Consider the following 26182-nt stretch of genomic DNA (forward strand, 5'->3'; position numbering starts at 1 on the left):
ACGCGGATGCTTTCGATTTTCCGCAGACAGAACGACGCGCGCTTTATCTGAAAGTCTTATTATGATTTCCGTCCGGAATCGCAATAATACAAAAAAAGAAGAAAACTCTGACAAATTGCATGTATATTCCGCCTTCCGGTTTTTGTCGTTACAAACGACCGCGACAAATTGCAGCGAACCTAAGAAGGTTCTTCAGTAGCAGCTGTCGAAACGGTTTTTGAGATGAGACCATCTAAATTGAAATAAGTAGGAGAAACGTTCCTTGACGGAGGATTTTCAGGCTGATTTAGGTCTTTCCAGGCAACGTCGACTTCGTTGAATCGATCGTGGCGTGAACGACGAATCCGGAAAGGAGTTCGGTCGCAGATCAACTTCCCTGTCACTCTACCGCGGCTTTTTTCCTTCATATCAGACATCCTGTTGACTGAGTACCGATTGCGTGTCCTGAGTACCACCGTATGCCGTTTCAACCGTAGATGGAGAACATTCCATAAAAAAAGAGCAATTACTTTAATGCAGAAACATCGGCAGTATTACAGAGTAGAGTGTTATAAAGCGAAAATTAAATTTCAACAAATTAAGCATGTGATAAGCAAAATATAAATAGATAATCTTCTCTCTTATTCTGCTTTTTTTTCTTTCTAATTTTAACCGAATTTTATATTTGATTTCAAGAAGCCTGAAGTTTCAAGCATCATATACTCGTCAAAATATCGAAAATTGAAAAATTTTGACATTTAAATAAATTTCAGAGAACTCTCTTTTTTTCTTTACAAAAAAAGATTCTATAAAAAAGATCCTATATGTCTCATTTTGTAGAAAAAAATGTGTTCTGGGAAAATATATGATGTTTCTGGGACACGTTGTATGCAACAGGGAATGCAATTTATATAATTCTGCCTTTTTTCCCACCTCGTCATTTCCACTTCTTTGTCGTTATTGTTATTTGCTTTGTCATTTATGTTTTCAACAAAATATACGATGCTTTTCAATATACATTCTTTTTCTTGTTACATCGTTTTCTGCAAATGAGGAGAAATTGAGTCAGTGGATAATGAAAGAATGCTTGACATATGTATAGAAATTAAATTTTTTTCTTTCTTTCTTTCTCTATCTCTATCTATCTATCTATCTTATTACATTGCTCTCTCATTAATCTCTTTTAATACATTATTTTTCTATGTTACATTTTAATATTTTAATTCTATAATTGATGTTCTCTATAATTCTAAAGGTTTCACAGGGAATTAAGATTACCTAAACATGATAGGATTATATATTAAGATTAAAGACTAAATATTACTAAAAGGTTTATACAGCATGATTTCGCGAAAGTATAAAACAATCGTAATATTCTCTTACATACATACGGAATGAACATATAATACCTAATGAAGATTAATTCTTATTATCTAATCACCTACATTAAAGACTAATGATATACATATTTAATCAAAGAGATAAATTGTCTCTGAAAGCACTGTGATTCAGTTACATCTTGAATTATTTAATATACGATGATGTCTAATTGAGATAAAATGAGTGAATAAATCTGTTTGATACATATGATAATTGATAATAATAATCATCCAATGATAAAAGAAACAATTATATATACTTGCTATGCTTTACTCATTAAAAACTCTCATTGTCAGTATTAGTATACTGCGAATTTAACAGTTGAGGAATGCAGTCATTTGTCCTTCATGTAACTGTTAGAAATGAATAACCTACTAGGGAAGGCTTGGTAACAAGAGCGGTGCATGCCTCGTAAGGGGATGAAAGTTAACAGCAACAACAACACGATCCATTAGGTTCAGCGCGCAAAGCCTCTCGTACATTCAGCCGTTTTCTACTTGAGCGGATACACCTGTCGGGCGATGTGCTACCCGTGCACACCAATGCGAAATTCATTGTGTGTGAATTGGAGCATTTGCTGAAAGAATAACAGAGCAATCATTTCGATATACGTAAACATCGTGCCTGTGCCGTTAATTATACGACTTTAATAATTACATCGATATTTTTCATGTGTCTGCGTTAATTATTCGGCTTTATTATGTTGAATGTCATGATGTCATCGGTGATATAATACCAACGTGTCACGTTACGTGCAAACAAAGTGCAATTAATACGCATACACAGGTCTGTATTTTAAAAAAATTACATTTATACCGCTAATACAGCAAAATGATTAAACAAAATGCCTTGCAATTAGAACGTTAATAATTGTGTCACATTTCCTATAATTATTTGACGCCGATACTTAGAGTCAACAATCAAAACTGGCAATAAACATTTTCGGATAAAATTCCATTTTATTACCTTCGCTATTTCAGACTAAAGTAAAGAATAGTAGGAACTTATTCTTCTTTTAATATAATACATATTATTATTTTGAAATATTAATGTTCGGGTTTATTTCTAGGTATGTTATTTGAGTTTCTGGGGAATGTAAATCTTCGGTCCTAACAAAGGGCACCTGTCAACGTGAGGAATGCATGAATGTCTATCATCGCCTCCTTTGCATTAACGGGCGGTGACGTTCACCAAGATGTGAGGGTTGCATACTGGAGAGGAAGAGAGAGAGAGAGAGAGAGAGAGAGAGAGAGAGAGAGAGAGAGAGAGAGAGAGAGAGAGAGAGAGCGAGCGAGCTCGGTGGAGGCCAACCTAGTTTATTGATCGAACACACTCCGAGCACATTTGTGAGAGCAGATAACGCAGAAGGTTTCTCGCGATTTGCTTGTCAAAATCACCGACATGCTGCTTTTTAATGCGAGTCTTCCTCCGAGGCTCCCTCACCCACTCGTCGTTGCTCCCGTTCTTCGCCGGAGATGAGACGTTACAGGTGCTCGCGGCCGTTTGTGTAAGCACATGGGGAGGCTAAGAGTCGCTCGTACAAACGCTCGTCGATATCGGCGCTTGGCACGCGAGATCGTGTCGGCGTGATAGATCGCTATTATGATACCACCATTGCTTCGCGGGCTTTTGCGATCATACGGCAATCTATCATGCATCCGTGAACTGCGTAGATTGTACGATTTTATGTTTAATTCGAATCGAGAAGCGAGCGCTTTTGAAATATTGATCTATACAACACAAGAGTTATAAAAACGTCTAACTCGCATTTGAAAAATAAAGACGTCTTTTATAATATTAATATGTCAAATTGCGGACGTTTTAATAAACTCTTTTAGATGTCTTTGCGTTGCCTAAAGAAACGTTTTATCTATCGTGAAAGTGTCGTATGAAATGACAAATCCGATATTTCAATCGTTGGATATGCATGAACAGAGATTGTTACGATTTAAATTAAATTTTTGTTAGAGAATCCATTTTTAATTAACTAAATGAGATTTATTATTTTATTCGCCGAGAGCTTTCTGTGAATCTCCCTCTTTCCGTAATACACATACCTCGAACTCTATATCCATAATGAAATTTCTGCTGAGATTAGATGGAAATGTTTTAGGGAGCCTAATGGCAGATTGATTTGCGGGCAGACGAATCGTCGTGTGTCAATTTTGTCCTTTCATTAGGCTAATTACTCCCCAATCTCTGACTATATGAATATATCCTGAAGAGCCGTCCCATCTAACATCGAGATGTACCATTCCGTTCGTGTGATAAGCGGCGATCGATTTATTTTTAGTTTACCAATTTCCTGCGCGCCCGGTCGGACCATTTATCGTCCGGGTATCATAAAAAATAACAAAGGTCATTTATGAAGATAGACGGGTTCAAGTTCAGATGTCATATCATATATATGGCCCACTTATTTTCGGGCAGTTCTCTCGGCAACCACATGTCGATCGATTCGGTGTAATTCGGAGACGCGGCTCGTTTCCATTGCCAATAATTAATTGAGTGCAACAAGTAGCGCTAAAAAGAATTTGAATCGGGATAAGGGATTGCGGCAATCCTTATCTTAACAGTGCTTCTTACTCTTAACCTTTCGAGAAGGGCGTCGGCCTCGCGTGTAAGTCGATGTCAGTAGCCAGCTAGCTAACACGTGAATAGCCGCTTGCACGCGACGTTGATGAATATCGCGACATATCGTCTAACACACCGTCGCGCAAACCAAGGGTGGAATACGAATCGCGGCTGCTAGGAAATCGATGTCTCGGTTTCTTACTCTCGTGCGTCACGCACTTCGATTTATCTTCGCATTAAAAGGATATCATGATAAAATGTTACGTTCTGTCATAAGTATTGCACAGATGGAAAAGATAATTAAAAATACCTTACTTAGATATAAATAGAACAATCATATATGTTCAAATTAAACAGATTTATCTTTAACAAATAAAATCAAGAACTTCTAAAAAGATTAATTGATATTATTAAAAGTTAAGATTCATACTATAAATGTCCTTACACGAAATTTATGTTACATGTAAGATAAAATTTATGTTTAACCTATAATAATTGTTTAGCATTTAAAGGATTTGAAAATGATACTTGCATGTAATTAATAATCACATTCGATACTGAGATATCACAACCCTATTAAAACCCTATTAAACTACCGAAAACTGATAGCTGCTAATTATACGATCGGAAACTCGCTGCATCGGATCACTTGTACAAACATCTTGATTCTCGATTTCAATTTGACCTTATATCAAATTTCAATATGTTAGCACTTGTATATCGTGATGTAAAAGAAAAATTGAATGTTTAAACAAATCGCGAATGTAATAATGATTGAACAGTATATTGAATATTTTATTCAATATTGTATATTCGTCTGCGCCATTTTTTTCTATGCGCGGAGATTAGAGACACGTGATTAGATGTAATCACACAACTTGTCTGTTTAAATTGGCATGCTCAGAAACGCGCTGCGAGAAACGCGCGATATTTAGATGATAATCACTTGGCAACGACAATCAGTTCGCTGTTTACGGTGATCTGGCTTTCATCGATCGACGTCAGGAAAAAATTGTGCATTGCCATAATAGGATTACATGTGCAATTATTAATACCGATTGTATTCAATCAAGACAAATGGTTATTTAATAAATACGAAAAAATGTCTGTATTTTAACTGCTCGTAGCAACATTTCGATGCTCAGTATATAATTTTCATGCAAATAATGGCGATGAGAATCATATTCATATATTACAGAAATTGAGAAATATTTATTTACAACATAAATGGTTAGAAAGGAGTTAATGCATAATTGAGTGCGAGATATTTCTAATAGGTTTCTCATATACTTTTACAGCCCGCTCGCAGTCTGTTACCTTTAATCAGCAAAAACTGAAAAATGCCTAGTTATCTTTTCCTTAACAAAGACTCACGTGGTTCGAAAGGGTGAGCATGATGGTGATCCTCCTGAACTGCATCACGCTCGGGATGTACCAGCCGTGCGTGGACGACCAGTGTGTAACGAATCGATGTAAGATACTGCAGGTACGTACTTATATCTCGCGACAGCTGTTTGAAAAAAGAAAAAAATGAATGAAGGAGAGGAACCGGCGTAATCCGCGTTATCGCATTCGGATTTAAGAAAGCGAAGTGTAGCGTATCGGATTTATTTAAGTAAGAGCCATTTCCATAAGAACGGCTCCCTTCGCGATCCCGAGTATCGCATTTGCATATTCGCGTGCCAGGGAGAAAAGTCCGATATCGGAATAAGAATATTTAAAATTCCATTAAGTCAACTTATGGAGAATTTTCGCGTGAAGGCAGCGATTATACGACGCGCTGTTAAGCGAGTTAATCGATTATGCATCTTGACACGGTTTCCGGCCGGCTCGCAATTAGTCTAGCGGAAAAGGTGGCGGAAAAGAAGGATGAGGAGGAGGATGAGGATGGGATGGGATGGGAAAGAGATGAGAAAATTACTGACATGGTACAGCCGTTAATCGAAACCTCTAATAGAGTGCGCTAAATCAATCATGGTGAATTACGCCGATCATACTCGGTTTTAATTAAGTCCTGTCTATTTCTTTCAGATGTTCGATGATATCATTTTTGCCTTCTTCTCCTTGGAAATGACCATAAAGATGGTGGCGATGGGGATTTACGGTAAAGGAACTTATCTCGCGGATTCCTGGAATAGATTAGATTTCTTTATAGTGGTGGCTGGGTAAGTATTTCATCATTCGAATTCATTAAGTTTTCTAAGTTTCCGAGAACTTGTCGTGTTTCAAAAAGTTTTTGTATAAAATCTGCGAAAATCTGCATGAAATGCATTTACGATAGATAACAATATGGAATAAAAATACATAACTTCCTAGCAACAATTGTGATAATGTTACAATAATTATAATAATCAACTGAAATTATTTTACGTTTATAATATTTTATATATTTTCTGTTCAGATTATGTGAAAAATATATTATTATATTTTTTAAATTTCTCACAATTTAATTTCTCTTAAAATTTAAATTCAAAATTCTTCCTAACTAATTACAAAAAAATACTAAAATTACAAAAAGATTTTACTGTAATAAATTATAAAATAAATTGTAAAATAAATGTTAAAAAAGATTAAAAAGTGACTTGGTTGTAGCGCTTTCGAATACTGCCTAAACGTGGAAAATATGAATCTGTCAGCCATCCGAACGATAAGAGTATTAAGGCCATTACGAGCGATCAATCGAATACCAAGTAAGTAGTGAGATCTTTGCGATATGTCAGAAATTTTGACAGTTAACTCCAGTTTGCTTCCGTCTTCGATTTCACGGTGCATTGCCAGGTGCATAACCATCTCATACAAATCGTAACGCATTCACAGTTGATTTCATATTGGAATTGAAACGTGGCGAGGGTAGAGGAGTACATATAATTATATTAAACAAGAACGAGTAAAGTTGCCAAGAAGAGGCATTTATGTAGCTACAAACGTTAAGATCGAAATTCAAGGATGAATTTCGCGTAAGCGCGAAATATGTACACGCGTCGCGGAACTCACGACCTTAATTTTAATAGCAGATCCTTCAATGATCAATGTGTACATATATATTATGTCCTGATTATTTTACCTCCATACTATCAAGGCATTTGAATCGTTTTTTAGAAAAATTTTATACAAGCTATTTTAAGGCAAAATTGAATAATATAAAACTTTATTATGGCTTTAAATTCCTTTCTCTGAATTTAAACGTCAGTGATTGAGATATTTAACGTTAAGATGCTAACCAATTTTTATGAATAATGATTTCACCAAAAACTAATCTTTTTTTTAATAAATAGCATAGATATTTGTCAATATGCTTATTATTAAAATTAAAATTAAAAATTTGAATCATTCCGTGTAGAATATATTTTCAATTTATCGCGTGTATTTGTAACAAAAATAAACAATCAAGATAACATTAAACTATTCTTACCTCGGATATTGAAATAGGCCGGTATTCATAGTCGGTTCTTATTTCAAGACCGTCTCAAGTAATGTCTTAAGATGCTAATACGGCTCTGTTATTGGTTCATAACATCTTAAGATTGTACTTAAGACGCGGTCTTGAAATAAGAACCGACTATGAATACCAGCTTATTTCAGTATCCGAGGTAAGAATATCCGCGAACAGAATCGATGTTGCATTTGTTCAATAATTCGATAACGAATTATGATGATAATTACACATGGCATTATACATTTGCGTGTTATTAATCGATTACGAAGTGTTATTTTCACGAACACCTCCAATAGGTATGCGGATACTGGTGATGTTGCTGCTCGACACCCTTCCCATGCTGGGCAACGTCTTGTTATTGTGCTTCTTCGTTTTCTTCATATTCGGCATTGTCGGCGTGCAGCTGTGGGAAGGCATACTGCGTCAACGCTGCTTCCTCAAGGCTCTGCCCAATGTCAAGTATCCCGAGTAAGTCGGCGAGAATCTTAAGTTCCGCGGACTATTTGTTGACTAATTTTTTTGTTTATTATTATAAATGTCCGACTCCGATTCTTCACGTTGTTGCGCCTCACGCTGCATTGCATTTTTTCTCCTCTGTCTGTCTTTCGATTGCTATGCAGTTTGAAGCGCTCCGTCGCCGATTGTCGCATTTCCGCGAGACGGCGAAACATAATAGAACTCAATAACTCACATTCGGCAATTCGGCATTAACTAGGAATTTTTTTGCGACATCGCATATTCTGTACATACATCGTAAAGCATCGCGTTCAGCGCAAAATAGTCTCTCAATTTTAGCAATTTCTATCTAAGGCTTATCGTAAAAATGGTGGATTTTCAAGATCAGCATTTCGAAGCACTTTCGCTTTTGTGTAAAAACTTTGGTCTGGGAGCTTTTGCAATAACATACGACGGAATACAGTAAACGCTATGGCCCCACGTGCGAAACGATCAAGAGGAGTGATTTTCATTTTACATGAGGCATATTTACGTTTACCGTGTTCAAAGCATGCTATTGCATATAAAAAAGTCTATTACTCTGCGTACGCAATTTTTTGCTCGACAATTTTTTGTTTAGATAGAATATTTCTATTTGACACGGTTGTAATTTGTTTACGTCGCCTGCGAATGGGATAATCAAAGGTTCGAGAGCGCGGCGAACCAGCCGCATACGTGAACGCGATTCGGCATCGAATTAATGACTTGGTCGTGCGTTTTCATTGGCGCGGAACCCAATTGTAATCTAATATATCCAGATTGCATGGCGAGTAGCTTCAATTGTCGCAAAGCATCGCTTGCCGAGTTTTTCTTGCTGTAAATTTAACGCTCTGTTCTTCCTTCGCTTTCTGTCTTTCGCCAGTTCTTCTCTGCGCCAGTACTTTGCGCTCGATCCGCTTCCAGACGATCGATATTTGCTCAGAATACAGTGCAAATTTCGTAATTCATGCTCACTCCGCTCGGCTTATCACGAAACTACCCATAAAATGTAATCTCAAACTTGAGATGGCCGCAACTTAACGAAAGTGGATAATTAAACACTCTTAAGCGTCGTCTACAATGGCAGCACGAGTATACAGTAAGACGTAAGCAGTAAGTTATTGACTATAATGGGATTTTTACAATCCAAAAATAATCGACTGTATGGTTGGTCAATAACTTACTGCTTACGTCTTACTGCATACTCCTGCTGCCATTGTAGACGACGCTTTATGGCTCGGCTACAATAGCCATAAGAGTATGCAGTAAGACGTAAGCAGTAAGCTATTGGACCAACCACAGATCGATTATTCTTGGATTGTAAAAATCCCATTAGCCAATAGCTTACTGCTTACGTCTTACTGCATACTCTTACGGCTATTGTAGACGAGCATTTTAGACCTTACTTATGTAATATTGCGTTTATCGTAAATAACAGAAAATATATCATGAATAATTTATCCTACACTTTTTTTCTTATATTTCTTAAATATTATTCTTTCTTTGCGGGATATTTATTACGTTTTTATGTCCTATATATGCGATATCTAAACATAAAAAATAAGAACAATTAATTTCTCTTAACAGTATTTTTTTATTGTTGGTAACTTGTTTAAAAACTTACGCGACTAGTTGTTGACACAAGACAAGTCTTGACATAAAGGAAGATCTGTAACTATCGAATATAAAAATTTCTAGCTATGTTTCTAAATAATAGTTGTAGCAGCTATTTTTTAAAACTATTTTTCTAAATAACATTTATGCAAAACGTAGGCACCTTTTTTTGTCACATGAATAATTTAGTATGTGGCAATAATCGACCTTATTCTATCGATCCTAACATATAAAACCTAACATGTAAAACCTTTTTCAAAGTAAATATAATTTTAAAAGCATATGACACTTACAGCGACCTTTCTGTCAAATGTTCGGATATCGATTTGAGATTGTTGGCGCGTTCTAGATGAGAAAGATATCATCGGTGGCGAAAGGGACCATGAGAAGTTCGTGAAAAGCCCTGGATGGATCAGTATGTTCTACTTCCTGAACTTTTGCTTTACAGGAGTATATCACGTTAGGCGATCCGAGACATTCTTCTTACTCTTCTCCCTCTTTCTCTTTCTTTCTCTCTCCTTTTTTCTTTCTTCCTCCTTCTTCTGCTCCTCGTGACTAAAAAAAAAACCTAGACATGTAAGTACATGACCCCAGGGAGGCAGTGACAGGCTATTGTTTCGCTGTTGCAGGTTACTCTCGGACGAGTACTCGGTTCGATCACGCATTTAGTAAGCTCTAGTAGAGAACAATGTGCTGTACATACATATATATCTTTCTCTATCTCTATCTCTCTCTCTCTCTCTCTCCCTCTCAATAACACATACCTATATAAATCACAGAGTATACATACACAGCATCCATATGTACATATATGTATATAAATGCAACCATACGTGATGTGCATATGTATATATTATCTCTCTCTTTCTCTCCCTCTCTTTCTCTTTCTCTTTCTCGTTCTCACTCTCCTTTCTATCTCTCCCTCTCTGTCTCTTCCTCTCTTATCTCTTCTCTCTTAACCACTGTAACAGTGTGCGATTGTACCGTAGTATGTACTCACATAGAGCATGTCGACTCGACCGACAACGAATGAAACACTATTTCGTATACTGGCTGCCGATCGAGAAGACGATGAGTCCGAGATCCCCGAGAGCGAGAGAAGAGATCAACCCTCCTAAACTTTGAGATAATATTTTAGTGTCGGGGCTACTTCACCATCTCCTGCACACTTAATCGTTTTAGCACCGAGACTCTCTCCTCAATACACACGTTGTACATAAATCGCGTGGTACGCGATTGGGAAAGCGGGGATGGAGGAGAGATCTGTAATTTGTGGGCGACCCGGAAACTCTACATTTTTCTACGAGATTACTCCAACACTTCGGGATCTCTTCGGCTACTTTGATGCACGAGTCGATGTTCTTCCTCTTCTTTGCTCTGGGCATACCTTTTTTCGATTCGCGCGCCTCACTCTCACTCTCACTGTCTCCTTCACACTCTCTGCCTCTCTATTTTATCCTTCCTCAGCGTGTGTCTAGTCGGTAAGCGTTAACGATGCTTTCTGCATATGTGAACTATCGATGTGTGTGTGGCATCGGTGATCTCTGTGGTTTCACAACATCGCACCGCTTTCACGATAGCATATCCTTCCGTTATATACAGAGCGTCCCGAACGATCCATGCACCCACATAACGAGATTTTTGGTCCATAGATTTGAAGTTGACATTTACTTGAAATGGAAAATTTCTCTAATTCTTTATAAATCAAGAGAGATCAAAGCTTCAACATTTTAAGGAAGGATGGACATTATTTTTTCCCCAAGGATTTCATTACGTGAGACATGGACGCGGTATCACGGACACTCTCGGTATCAATGACGTTGCTGTCAATGATTATGGAACGAGCCGAACTCTAGATTTTCACGTCCGCACGTCTCTGTTCCCGTTCGGACCGTACAATTACGATACGTTTAAAGAACAGGAAGCTTCGTCGCACATTTCAAGATCCTAGATTCATACCTGCGCACCCGGGTGCCCCGGAGTCATTTTAATTCCAAACTCACATGGCGCGATAGCGCAGCAAGAGAAGTAGGCTCCATAAAGCTCCAAGCCCAAGCCCAGAGAGAGCTAATTAAACGCGCGGTGCTCGCGCGGTCTATTCCGGTATACGTAGCAGCTATTTTCGAACGTTTATCGACTTCTGCACTGGCGTTGCGGCCGTTCTCGCGTTCTGGTAGCGCAGCGCTGGAGCCGCGCGGATAGCGATGGCCCTGGAAAGCGATCAATTCGTAATTTTTTAAGTATCGCTACTCGCACAGAGCTCGCTGCCAAATACGCTCACAGATGTACAAAACGATCAGATTTTTATAATTATGATCCCATAATCTGTAGTCATTTTTGCTCTGGGAGATAAACATTATGATGATAATAGACTAAGTGGTGTACTCTAAATATAAAAATTAAGATTGATCGTTTGATTGAATTTAATTACAATTATTTCCATGTTTTTTGTGCAGCTTTTTTATAAAACTTTAGACATCTTTTTGGAATCATTTTACGATTATTTCCAAGTTAAATTAATTTCGCATCAAAATACAAGCACGAAAGTTTATTGCAACAAAATCGTGACAAAGTAATACATTATGGGGATTAATATATTGTTTAAAAGTAGGACATCCGGTCACCTTATAAATATATAACATATGAGAGGATCTAGAACGATGGGCACGATCAGCACAGCGAGCACAAACGTGAAGCACACGCCTATGCCGCATTAAAGGCACGCAAATTAAGGAGAGCACAGGCGATCACGTGCACACCGCTAATTAAGCATACATAGCGTGTGTTTGAATAACGTAAAATTATGTCGCATTATTTTAGCAAGTGTAACGCTCCATAATGCACTATTCCTCTATCGCTCCATATTTTTTTGTTCGCGATCAATGAACTTTATTATATAATACTATATATTTTAAATAAATTATATCAAGAAATGTGATATGTCAGCATGACGCTGTTAGAAAATTTAAGAATTTCAACGCAAAGCTGGATAAAGTGCGAAGTGAAATCAATCATCCGATTTTAACGGGATTATCAATCATGACAACGTCTGAGAATCCAGAATAAAAGACGCCATATTGCGATAGAGGAGTACAATCGAGCTTAGAGAAAGATGGCACAGTACCGTTTAATCCTAAAGGACATAGCATAAAATTATGAATTGTCCGTGAAACTTGAAACGTCACGTATATTTACCCATATTTCACATTAATATATTCAGGATTATATAAACCTATTAACCCGCAAATGAAAAAGAGAACGTTATCAATTTTATTTTCTGATTCTTTTTACATTTCAATATCTAATAAAAATATCAAATAATTACTTGTCTAATAATAATATTATTAAGTAATTACTTATCACTTTGCCATTTATATTAAATGATATCTGATTCGCGACCGTCTCTCCGGACATCGAAGCTCAAATATCCTTCGGGGACTTTTTTTTAAAAGCAAAAGGTTTCGTTTACGTGGCTCGACAACGGCGTAACTTGCAATCTTCGAAGCTAGGAACGACCGTTCATTTTCGGCATCCATGGTATTGCCGATGCGATAGTTCGACGCGAGGAACGCGTTAATTGTGTTTCTTTTCGCACCAGCCGACTATTTTCGGCGCGATACCAGCCGCGTGCACGCAAACTCGTGTCGGTATCCGTACATCTGCATTTGCCTATATATTTCTCTCAACCGTTGCGCACGTACGTTGTACATCAGCATCTATATATACGTGTACGTATATTCTATACTATACGAGGTGTCCGAGAATCATCGGACGAGCTGTCGGACCAGTGATATAAACAGAGTCGAAAGTGTAAGCATGACAAGGCCGATGTGGGAAACGCGCGCCCGATTTCCCGAACAACACGCGCTTTATTCGAAGCAATCTCGGTACGAATACTGTGCGTTAAACGTGTATCGATCAGTTTTGCGAATCAATGCCACAGCCACGTCACGCTGACAATGATTTGCGCGTTGTAGGTCGTTTACGATTAGTCTTTATTCGTATATATGCATATACATCCTTCAGATCCTATAGCCCGGGAAACTCCGATCGATCGCATTTACATATTTTCGGTTAGGTTCCCGTATACCCATTTACACAAAAAGCCGCACTGGAAGCTCCTCCGGTAATTCCATGACCCTCTGAATATTATATATTATGAATATATGAATATATATATAGAACGAATTACTAAAAACCATCACGAAATAACTTCTTATTATATCTCACAATTTGGTTATACAATTTCTTTTTTTGGAAAAATTGTGTATCTTCTATTAAAATTTAAAATTATTTAAATCGTACATATCATTCAACTTGTTTTTTTATTATTTTCGACAAAATCGCCGCAATATTTTTAAATATTACGAGGTTTACCAAAGATAAAACTTGCCTGATGCATTATTTTGTTTCAAATATTTATTTAAGTTAGTGCATATAAGAAGTTATTTTAAACGACAGTTCCTAGTGACTTGTCCTGTATATATTTACGCTATATATACTACCTATATATTATATCAAACACGTTCTGCATACCTACATACAATGTACGCATAAAGCGAAGCATGCGAAGAGTGCATCCGTGCATAATAAGGCATATGTACGCAAGTCTTTAAACTTAAGAATCTATCTATCTCGTGGAGATCAGTGTGCGTAAATTTTTAATCGTCGCTCTGTTGATTTTCCAGCGATCTGGAGAAGTATTTCGAGTATGGGGGTCAGGATTACATTTGTTCGCGTCCCGACGACAGTGGGATGCACCTTTGCAGTAATCTGCCGCCTCTCAAACTCGGTGAGTACGTCAAAAAATTTCGGATAAACTTGCAAAATAGCATTTAATAAAATAAATGCGCAGTTTCATAAATTTAACTAACTCTCTAACAATCCACGTAGAGTTAAATAAAAAATGCTTTATGCAAGATACTCCAGAATTTTTCTTTACTCCGAGCTCCCCAATATTTTGAATCCATCACGTTATCGCACATTCGGATAATTGATTGTTTTATCACCGTAATCGAACGCAACGGCGTTTTTCGCATTCAGGGAACGTGGTGTGCAACAGTACCGCTGTGCCAAACAGTAACGTCACGTTCATCAACAATGATACCTGCGTTAATTGGAACTACTACTACACCGAGTGTAAGGGCCAGGGCAACAATCCATTCCAAGGAACAATTTCGTTCGATAACATCGGTCTCGCCTGGGTCGCCATATTTCTTGTGAGCGCTTTAGTTACTCGTCCTACATTCGTTCAGAATAATTTACGTATGCATGTATACGTGTACTCGAACACGTACATGCGGCACGGAATATTTCTCCCATCTATAAGTAAAATACTTTTGCGGCGCCCGAAAGTCGATGGATACGGATCGCGCACATTAGTGCCAGGAAAAAAATTACGCTATCGACTATATTACGGACGAATTGGTTTTCATTCGATAAGACGTTATCGCGAATGAGTAATGTGCGAGCTGGAAGGCTTCGTATTTCTATATGGTGAAAATGTATAAGACTTCATTCACAATGTATTTCCTCTTAACGCGTTTGTAGCATGTTTTTCCTAAATTAGCTTTCTTCAATTTTTAACGAAAATTCAGCCGTAACCTTTTTAATATCTTTAGTTCGTAATTTATTAATAGATTAAGTTTATTGCCTCATTCGTCGCTATTTCGCCGAAACGCTGAGTAGCCCAATCGTGTCGATTTGTAGGTAATCAGTCTGGAAGGTTGGACGGACATAATGTATTACGTGCAAGACGCCCACTCATTCTGGGACTGGATATACTTCGTTCTCCTGATAGTCGTGAGTACTCCATTTCCTACCCCAATTGCACGGCTAAGCGCAATATGTGAAACATAATATGTGCTGAGTAATATGCCTCTTTAAAATAAATTCTTTTTACAATACAAATAATGATAACAACCATCGTATGATTATATTCACGCCTTTAATGATCAAGTAGAGCGAAATTGTAATCTGATTTACGAGGAGATAATGAACACAATACATAAATATAAATATAGAACAAACGCGGAGAATATTATGAAAGAATTAAGGGCCTGTGAATTAAAAAAGGCCTGCGTTTGCAGATCGGCTCCTTCTTCATGATCAACCTCTGCTTGGTCGTAATCGCGACGCAATTCTCAGAGACGAAGAAGCGGGAAATGGAGAGAATGCGGCTGGAGCGCGCGCGTTACCATTCGACCTCGACGCTCGCCTCGTCCACGAATACTTCGGAGCCTGCTACTTGTTACGCCGAAATCGTCAAGTGGGTATTTGTCATCGTTGCACATCCTCCGAGGACGCTGTTCACGCGAACCGGATTGTTCCTCGTCCCTCATTCACCCGCGAAAACCAGCGCTCGTGCTTTACGATGGATGACGATTTGATGTCTTTTTTTCCAGATACATCGGCCACCTCTGGCGACGGGGCAAACGAAGACTGATGAAGAGATATCGCTTGTGGGTGTACAAGAGGCAGCAGAAGCGGGAGCAGAATCTACTTAAGGAACCGCAGAGTCAAGTACCTCGTTCGAATACTGCTGCTGTTGGACCGAATCGCGTACCGGGCGGTAAATAAATTTAAATTAAAAAATTGAATTAATTTGTAAGTGCTCGCGTGCGAATTAAACTAATCCAGACGCATTTTAATGCTTAAAAATTATTTTGTTTAAAACATGTCTTAATTTATAATTAGATATAAATAATAATTAAATATAAATATAAAACATTTTGTTTACACATAAAATATATCTAAATAAACTAAAATTTGGATTAAATTAATCTCCATACGAACACTTAGGGATTAAAAAAAAGGGAAAATTAAATATAAAACTTGAAATGGAAGGCTTAAAATTCCTACGACGCTAATATCGACCTCGAACTTTCGAAATTGTTACATGTTCAGATAGAAGACTACATCATGGGAGGTGTCCGCGACTCCTCGCCGCGCTAGAATATGCGGAGCAACAGCAGCAGCAACAGGCTACCAGTGGCAACGGCGGATCTGTCATCGATTTCGCCACGATCACATCCCCGACGCAATCAGCGGTGGCAATCGCCGCCCCCGTGACCGTCGGCAATAGCGTTGGTGGTAGCGGAAACCTGGGCTCCGCGCCTCGAGCCAGCCCCGAGGTTTCCGAGGCCGAGGCTTCCGCGAACATGTACCACAGATTGAGCGTCCATCGTGCCTCCTCCGTATCCTATAACGGAAGCGACAACGCCGTTGTGGGAAACGTGGCCGAGGCAAGTATACATATTATAGATATGAGCATGGATATGAGAACACATCACGAAATTTTTCACACATTAAAGACGAGCGGCGCAATTGAAAGTTCAAATAAAATATCGGAAAATAGTTTTCCAATAATGTATAATGGTTAAATAATTTATTTATTCATTTAACTAAAGTAAGATAAATAACGAAACGGTAAGTTTTGATTTTAGTATTGGAAGATTATTCATAACGTTATTTCGTTTCTCCAGTGGGCTCAATTACGCCGCTTGAGCTTTCGCTCTCTAAAAATATTACACTCGACTTTGATCTTAGTAAGCAACTGTAGGCAAGCAAAAACATTTTTGAATGACTCGTTTAGCGCTCTTCCCGTTAAGCTATTCTCTTTGCTGATATTTATCTTCTGCTTTATATCGATAGTAGTGTGTTTCATAGTAATTATACATGCTTTCCGTGTAGAAGAACATTAGCATTTTACGTTTTGTCGAGTTCTCTTCGACGGTAATAGAAAGTACGTTTGCACAAAAAGAACGGTGATTTTGAGCTTTAGGTACGGCAAGATATCGTGCATAAAGTTTCTTCCCTTAATGCTACAAGTTTGGGCCGAGAACGGTTACGAGAGAGAGCGCCTGTCGTAGTGTACAATATGCGTAACGTATGCTTGATTATCGCCTTTTAGACGAACAGCACGTTGTTGAGTCCACCATGTACGCATTATCGGAGAAGAAGCAGCGTAATGTTTAGCGACGTGGTACTGCTCCATGGCAGCAATAATGTCGGGAATGCGTTGCAGCCGGGGTTGACGGTGACACCGGGCGAACGTAACGTCTGCTCGAGCGAGAAGATGACACAGACGGGCGATGGTAACGTTTGGTCCAGTTCGCTGCCGGACCACGCACAGGTAATTTCCAACTGCCGTGATTGCTCCATAATTTAAAATGGAGGTCTCTTCTTTTCTTAAATAAGGCGTACTGCCGCAGATGCAAGCTGAGCTGGGTGGCAACGAGGCTATGACGTGTCAGGAATTGTTGGCTCTCAGCGGTGCTCTCAGCGCTGCTCTGCCCACCGGCCAGCTAGCACTCGATTCGTTTCTGAATTCTCTCACGAAAGGCAAGTTCTGTTTTATGTATAACGAACATGATTTATCATAAAACTGAAATTGATGAATTATTACGGATTCTTATCTAAACATGTTTCAAAGATCTTTTAGACTTTAAGTTATTCTTACATTCAATTTTCAGAAAGATTATAAAATGGAAATATCAAAACGATAAAAAATTAGTTTATAAAAATATTACATTTTTAAGATATTATAAATTTTGATAAATGTGAATGCTTTCGAACTATGATTCTTATTCCCTTACTAAATTTAGAAAATAATTGCAAACAGCTAATAAATTTTGAAAATGAATTAATATGCGTTTTATAGGTATAACAGATCGTCACATCACGTTGGAAGATCGCACGCAATGGTTGACGTCTGACGTTGACAATTGTTCCTGTTGTTGCGAGCTGCAGGGAGGTGATCAGTGGCCGGACGACGGTGAGAAGTTGCAAAAGTCCTCGCGGCCTAGACGGTTTCTGAGACGTGCCGGTAGCTGTTGTATCTGCACCTTACGCTGCATGAGACGGTGGATCAAGAAACTTGTCGAGCACAAATACTTTCAGCAGGGTATTCTACTAGCCATCCTCATCAACACTTTGAGCATGGGAATCGAGTATCATAATCAGGTGATGCCTCGAACCTGACTAAACATTACTTCGATGCCGCTTCGGATCTTTTTGGCGTAGGGTCAAATTTTTGATAGGAAAAACTACTGTGTAATATTATCGCAACTAAAATAAAGATAATACTTCGTAAAATGTGATTACTAATTAGGATTATGTTATGTGTACGCAGCCGGAACAATTAACGGTGGCCGTTGAGATAAGCAATATCGTATTTTCGGCAATCTTCGCAGTAGAAATGTTGCTTAAGGTAATAGCGGAAGGTCCGTTCGGTTATATCAGCAACGGCTTCAACGTTTTCGACGGCATCGTCGTCATCCTGAGGTAGGGTAATTTTCTTCATAAATTTTTATATATCATATATTATCATATAAAGAAATAACAGCATTCGTACGTAAATGATAATATTAAATAAACATCATGTACGTAGTACTGATGTCTTGTAAAATACATACACACACACAAAACTGTCAGCGCAATTCCCTCAATCTTATTTCGATTTTACGAGAAAGCCATAATGGATGACGGATTGTTGTGGCTGTCTCGTAAAATCTTTCACGAACTGATCGTCTACATCGAGCTAACAAACGATATTGCACTTCTTGCAACGTATTTACAGCGTCGTCGAGCTCTGCCAGTCAGTCATAGAGGGCCGCGGTGGTCTTGGCGGTGGTAGTTCCGGTCTGAGTGTCCTACGTACCTTCCGCCTTCTCAGGATCCTGAAGCTGGTGCGATTTCTGCCCAATCTACGACGACAGCTCTTCGTGATGCTGCGCACCATGGATAATGTTGCCGTATTCTTTTCTCTTTTAGTACTTTTCATCTTTATATTCAGGTAAGTCGCCGTCTTATCTTCGTCCGCGTCAGCGATACTGCCGGAATACCGGGCCTCGGGCCCGCGTCGCCGGATCTTCTCTCCGTTTCCGACTCTCTGTTTCTTTTCTCTTTTTTTTCTTGCGTGTGTGACCGCTCTCCCACTTCGCGAACCAGTATCATCGCCGATGAGATTAATTCGATGAGTCCAACCACGAGGAAACCGTTCGACCGAACCTACGCGTCGCGGATACAGGGCGCTATCGCGTCTTCCTGTTCTAATTATCATCTCATCAGCCTAGTAACGTTTGCATGTCTGGCAAGGCGGATCGAAGTTACGAAACTGCCGATAGGTATTGTCAAACCAAACAAATTGGGCAAGAACTTTGAAATATGAAGCGTCGATGACGATAATAGCCATTGATTCTAAAACAAGATAAAATATCTGGCTGGAAAAGTTACAAAAGAGCTCAATGGACTTTGTGTGTTCCATAATAATATTTATATTGCTTTTGGTGATAATGACGATAGAAGCTATGTTTAATAGTTAAATTTTATCCATGCTACTCGGTTGTTTTATAAATATAAAAATATGATATCAACATTCTTATAATCCTCTTTAAAAAATGAGAATTTAAGATGGATATTAAAATCCTAAATATTAAAAAATTCTCATATTTAATTTTTTTTATTTAAATACTATATATATTTGAAAAAACATGTAAATTCTCTCTGAATTAAAAATTTCTATCTTTGTTTCTTTGCGTTTTCTTTTATTAATAATTCATTGAGCATTACGTTAAATTTAATTATTTACATTCGACCATGCGACAATTTCGTCGATGCTCGATATTTCAAAAACGGCTTCTTGCTCGCTTCTACGAGCTTTCGAGCTTCAGGAACAAATCGCGCGCCGCTGCTCTTCGAGGCCTACATTAGGTGACTGTCTTCCGTTCACATATCTTTCTCTTCTACTTTATTCGCTTTTACTTTATTTCCGCGCGGTGTATGAGCCGCCATCAGTTAATGCATATCACATATCTATATATATATATAGAAGTTTTCAAGTTTTACCAGCAATTGTCCCGTGTTCTCGCGTCTCCTAGCGTTTCTTTGAGCGGCATATTTTCTGACGTTGTTGGTAATGACGATGGTATTTGTTGGCACGATCTATTATTACGAGGGGGGAGCCGGTCTGCTGCCGGCCCCTTCTTTATGGCTTGAGGCATCGAACGTACTTTCGACGTTTATCTAGAAGATATATATCTATATATAAATATATATATACGTATATGGAATATATATTTACATGTGTGTGCATGTGATGCTTTTCTGCTGGACGTCTTAGCGACGAGTATGAAAGGCTATATGTATATATATATATATTTACTATCATCATATTCTTGATTTATATATTCATACACGTGAATCTCTCCCGCTGTCATTCTCTCTCTTGCTACTCTGAGCGCCTATATTAAGTGCGTGCGCCTCGGTGTGGCCCTCGATATTAGAACAGCTTGCGAATGTTCGACATATATTTCCCCCCTCTCTGCAGAATTACATATATATACATATATATATCTCGTCATGCTGCGTAGGATATCCCGCTATATACATCCGTGCGTTTACGACACGTTTTACGACCGTTCGATAGCCGATCTGCCGTCCACCGCAGCCGCAGCCCTCGCTATTGCGATCTCGATACTGCAACTGATTACCCGATATCTGCCGCAGACACGTAGACGCAAACATTGAAAATTTCGCCGTACTTGGATCAGCTTAAATAATTAATTAAACGTTTAAAAATAAAAAAATAAAGATTTTATTATTACTGAACGAGTTGAATCAGGAATTTTATTAAACACTTAAAATTTGTTTGGATTTTTTTTAACAGTCGTGATAGCAGAAGTATTCTTAAGCATTTCTCGGATTAAGATAGAATCGGAAACTGTTTTTGTCACGTATAATTTATACACGGATTTTTCGAAGAATCGTGAAGAAAAAAGCAAGAAGGAACATTCGCTAACGTCGCGCATCTCACTGACGCAAATCCGGATGATCCTTTCCCGTTCAAAACTCTCTTCAAGATAAAGTGAACCTTCGGAAGTGAATACAAAGTCGAAACTATGCAAATGCTCGCGAGTACGTTTCTGCGCGCCGATCCGTAGACATCTTCTTCGACGGCCATCTCTAGGTGTTTGCATCTTTCTTTAGCCACAAGCCGCGAATGAAGCCCCCCGACAGATCCGCTTTAGAGGAATTTTTCCTTTCTCGATCGGCCGGCGCTAAATAACGAAGTACTCACTATGTACTTGCATTAGGATCGCAAGCAAGATCCCGACTTACTCGGCCAAGGTTTCAGATTACGATGGACGACGAAAGTTCACTTCAAAATCGACTCAAGCTTTCTCGAGCGCTTTTAAAAATCGGTATCATCACTCTACAAGTTTTCCTTTACAAAAATACGCCATGTAGCCACGAACATTGTACGACGTAAAGATCGCAAAAAGATTTCGATCGATTTTGCACTTTCGTCGTATCACGAAACATACGATATATATAAAATGTCGTAAAATTATCGGATGTTCATTCAACCACAGATAAATTCAACATTGAATGTTATTTTTGGTGGGCCTTCTGCGAATTAGTTGATCTTATTAAGTAAACTTTACTGAAATAGATTTCTAATTTAGTATTCCTTCCTTCCTTCCTTCCTTTTCTCCCTCTCCCTCTCTTTCTTTCTTTCCAAGATAATTAATGTTTAAAGTTAAAAGCTTGTGACATTCTCCTAGAAAGTTTTCCCTAAAGAAAATTCCATCTACTTTTATCATCAAATTCATAGTTGAAAGGACATCCGATGGGAGTTTTAGAACATTTAAATATATACCTATGCATATATATCACATATATGCATTTTGAATTGATCAGTTACTTGGCCGAGTCATGCTTTATAAATCGCGATTCCGTCTTAATTGAGCTTTATTCCCCTCCTATCTCTATTTACTCTCTCTCTCTCTTTCTTTATCATTCTTTGTCATTTTTTATCTCAGTCTACGTATATATATATACATATATATATGGATAAGGAAGTACATTGCACGTTTCGTTGTGTTGTAGTATTCTCGGGATGAACCTGTTTGGTTGCAAATTCTGTGAAACGATGAAAGGCAGCTCTGACGTCGAGTGTGATAGGAAAAACTTTGACTCGTTACTCTGGGCTATTGTGACGGTGTTTCAGGTACCTACCAAAAAAAAAGAAAAGAGAAAGAAAAAGGATACTTTTTCACGTATCTTCTCGAGGGCATTTTTGACTTCTCTATATAGTGTATATTATATATTACTTATTTATTCGTGCATATATATTAACGTTGTACTACACCGCATCTACATATATATATATACGCTAAGTATACATACGTACTGTCACGTTTTTTGGTTTTCCGACAAGTTAAAGTCATGCGATCTCTCGTGCGTCCGCCTACACTTTATATGATTTCTGAGGCCTCAGGTAACGTATAACTGGGAGATAAGCGCTTTCCAGCATGTCGTCGTCATTTTTTCGACGGGACGGGAAGGGGGGAAAGGCAGGAGGAGGCTACCGGTACCGACTTTAGAAGTAATAGAGACATTAAACGAGGTATTATACAAATGTTTTCTTTTTTTTTCTCTGAGGGAGATTATTCTTCAAATCGTCTTCAGTATCTTTTACTTTGTGTGAATACATTGAGGAAGGGGATGGGAAGAAAAAGCTTGACTAGAGCCGGTGCTGGAGGCTCACACGTTGCACGCGGATTATCCGGTGTGCAGGGTTATCAAACGTTGCATACGATTGCCGGCGATGATTCCGGTGCTTCTTTATTTCGGGTTTATCTGTCGCTTCGCAAGCACAACGCGCGCGTGTTAATACGCTGCCTCCTGCCGCGTTTTCTGCGAACGCGTCGAGCTGGCCCCTTTTGGCATGCCTTCGCATGCATCTGTTCTCTCAGTGTGTCACAATGATAAGCGAAATTACCTGCATCTTACAAGTATTTCAAGGAGTAATTATCAAAATGTTCGGGCATATAATGAAAGAAGACAATGATATGATTTGTAATGATTCCGCGCGTAATATTGAATTCATTGATGAATTAATATATTGAACGTGTTTCTAGAAACTCGAGATTTTTGTAAGAATGCAGGCATTTTCGCTCAGGCATCGAGAAAACTCTGCTTAGACGCTTCGCATACTCACTCGCTTATCCCTGTGTGTCGACGGTTGACATTACTTTTATATCGATGTTATATTGATGTTATCAGAGTAGATGATTTAGTTATAATGTTCGTTGCGCCATCGGAATTCTTAGCAAAGTAGGAAACATCGAAGGTCGGTGTATAAAAATTCTGCCGATAGAGTCTCAAAACGATTTTGAATAATGGAAACGACAAGATCAAACTTCATCTAACAAAATCCTAATACACATACACGAAAAATCCGATCAATTATTTTCGTACGCGTTTATCACATATCATCGGACAATAAATATCCGTTACGCGCGTTCAAACAAGGAGCAACAACGCAAATAATAGAAACGTCTAAATTATGAAACGTCTAAATTATGACAACGGGATTCACTAGAAAGTTGAAAAGATACGGTAAAGTCCAAAAACAAGTCGGCGTTTTCTGGGCGCGCTTGGAATATTTGTGTTGTTTGACAACCACCCTAGGATCGCCCGGACACGCCATATCCTGCCTAAATGACACGGTAAATGGCTGTTCTAAGATTACACGGCGATCCTAGAATTGGCTTTTTGTCCTGGCTAATATATCAACGGAAATGAGACTCTTGCCCGGTTCATATCGGTGCGCGCGTTGCGCAAATTGCTTTGCATGCGATGTATCTTCTTAGGCATTTGTCGTCGCCATGTGTCGTCGTTGCTGTTGCCGTCGTCTTTTTTCGTACCGCGCGTATATATATCACACCTTGCTGCACATCACGTCTTCTCACGAAGATCGACATTCATGTACCTCACTACAGATATTTCTAGCCAGTTACACTGCTAAAAAGGAGCGTCGCTATCAGCGGCGACCGATCTCTTTGTACGTCGGTTTTCGTGACATCGCGGCGAGAAACGCCAACAGGTAGTCGCGAGAATCGCGTTCTCTGATTCTCTGCAGAAGCGAGATCATGCCGAGCCAGAGCAGCATTGTGTGCCTCGGCGTCCGTGCTTCTTCACACACTTTACCTATACGATAATTATCCACTCGAAATATACAATGAAACGATGCCTCGATATCACGTCACACATTTTTAACAGTGTAGCACAATAAACTGTTTTCTGTTACACGCTTACTTTTCTCTGTGTCTCCCACCTGTACTTCACTATACTTCACTATATACTTTACTGTACTTCACTATACTTCACCTCACCACTTACGACATTACACTTCTCTTCGTACTATCCTATACCTCTCTCTTTCTCTTCTTCTTCTTTTCTTACTCGTTCTATCCGTAACTTTTCTGTCACTTTCTCTCTTATAAACGCCCACGACGACTCGAGCGCAAAAAGAACTTCGTCCCGGGTTGTACAATGCGTGCGTGTGAAATATCGACTCGACCCGACAGGAGTATCGCCGCGTCAGCAAGTCCCTCATAATTGAACACTCGAAGACCCGAGATGAGACCTCGTGTCCATCGCACACGAATAACACAGAGCGTATTTTTACCTTCGATATAAACCAACACGGGTTAAATAAGGTACAACACGTAGATTTCAGAGAAAGCCGAATAACTAAACAGCTTTTACTCTCGTTTACCATTATGTTATCGCACGTATCTGCATCTATTTAAAAGTAAATACTCTCATTTGAAATTGTTTTATTATATATTTTCTTACTAATATGTACATATTTCGAAAGAGAATGCTTTATAGAAGTTGGATCAGATTTGATTCAGCTCTGGTAGCCTAAGTTATCAGATTATTATGACAGTTCCCGAGGGACTGCCAATTTAGTATATTTTTTAGTCGTAGTGGAAAGAGAGACACAATTTCTTTTTACATATAATCTTATAGAGATACGAGCCAGGTAGATCGCGCAAGGCACGTAATATCGTATTAACGTATCAGCAGTCTCGGTAGATTTGTGCGTACCTTTTGTAAATACTCGCTGAGACAGATTCGCCGTAATACATATTATACCGTATTTGCGTATTAGAAGATTATATATTTACGCTTGTGATACAATTATTCCTTTTTCCTCTCTCTCTCTCTCGCAAACGTTCGCCGTGACATTCTGCAACGGCAGGTGCCTGGTTTCCTCCACTATTCTCTTCTGTTCGCGGCCGCGTTCCCGGAACTCTCTTTCCGCCCCGTTTATTTTCACGCCAGTTTACATCCGTAAAGTGTGTGTGGATATCTGTCGACCCGCGGGGCATTGATTTAAAGCTCTCGTCATATTTGCCCGCGCCCCCGACTTTGCTTCTACGTCAACGAAACGAAATTCGCAAGACAAATCAACCGACAGTAATGCAACTGACAGGCTTGACAGATAATTCTTTTGCGGACGCGCCCGGATAACTGTTTGTTATGACTTCCGCGGATCAAACGTCACGTCGCGTTAAAGTCAATTATTGTTCCGACGCGCGTCCTAAAATTAGCTTTATTGATTGCCCCCATGAAACATTAAACAATTAATACGCTCGTATGACGCATTACGTCGAGAGATTATGTGCATACAAAATGTCTGATTTATATTGACGCTTCTTCGAGTAATTTCAGGGAGAGTTAAATATACTTTAATGAAGGAATTCTGTGATTATTTTTTAAGGGAAATAAATAATCAATTTTTTTTTTTTTTTTTGAAATTTTGGTTCTTGTTCCTTGCTCCGTCCCGCCGTATAAAGCCCGTTACAACCGCACACAGTCGATACGATCCGTCCACAATCCATAAATGTATACCTACTTTACACGCAT

The 26182-nt window shown here is 38.7% G+C and overlaps 1 protein-coding gene across 5 annotated transcripts in view; it reads left to right on the plus strand.

The window, feature by feature from the left end:
• The window catches only part of LOC112455261 (voltage-dependent T-type calcium channel subunit alpha-1G), a 50367-nt gene that overhangs the window by 10467 nt on the left and 13718 nt on the right, over positions 1–26182 (plus strand). Inside the window, exons 2-18 of one of the 5 annotated variants that reach the window (XM_025017074.1) lie at positions 5308–5419; positions 5965–6098; positions 6526–6623; positions 7666–7837; positions 10087–10125; positions 14146–14249; positions 14501–14676; positions 15167–15259; positions 15547–15725; positions 15862–16028; positions 16364–16701; positions 17370–17591; positions 17671–17800; positions 18120–18421; positions 18591–18742; positions 19038–19253; positions 22349–22469. In XM_025017074.1, the coding sequence (XP_024872842.1) occupies positions 5308–5419; positions 5965–6098; positions 6526–6623; positions 7666–7837; positions 10087–10125; positions 14146–14249; positions 14501–14676; positions 15167–15259; positions 15547–15725; positions 15862–16028; positions 16364–16701; positions 17370–17591; positions 17671–17800; positions 18120–18421; positions 18591–18742; positions 19038–19253; positions 22349–22469 (2755 nt within the window). The remainder of the gene's footprint in view (positions 1–5307; positions 5420–5964; positions 6099–6525; positions 6624–7665; positions 7838–10086; positions 10126–14145; positions 14250–14500; positions 14677–15166; positions 15260–15546; positions 15726–15861; positions 16029–16363; positions 16702–17369; positions 17592–17670; positions 17801–18119; positions 18422–18590; positions 18743–19037; positions 19254–22348; positions 22470–26182) is intronic. The other 4 variants (XM_025017070.1, XM_025017084.1, XM_025017091.1 and 1 more) reach the window with 4 other exon arrangements.

The sequence above is a fragment of the Temnothorax curvispinosus genome, unplaced genomic scaffold, assembly GCF_003070985.1.
Source record: "Temnothorax curvispinosus isolate PA1 unplaced genomic scaffold, ASM307098v1 QBEX01000525.1, whole genome shotgun sequence".
NCBI classification, from domain to species: Eukaryota; Metazoa; Arthropoda; class Insecta; order Hymenoptera; family Formicidae; genus Temnothorax; species Temnothorax curvispinosus.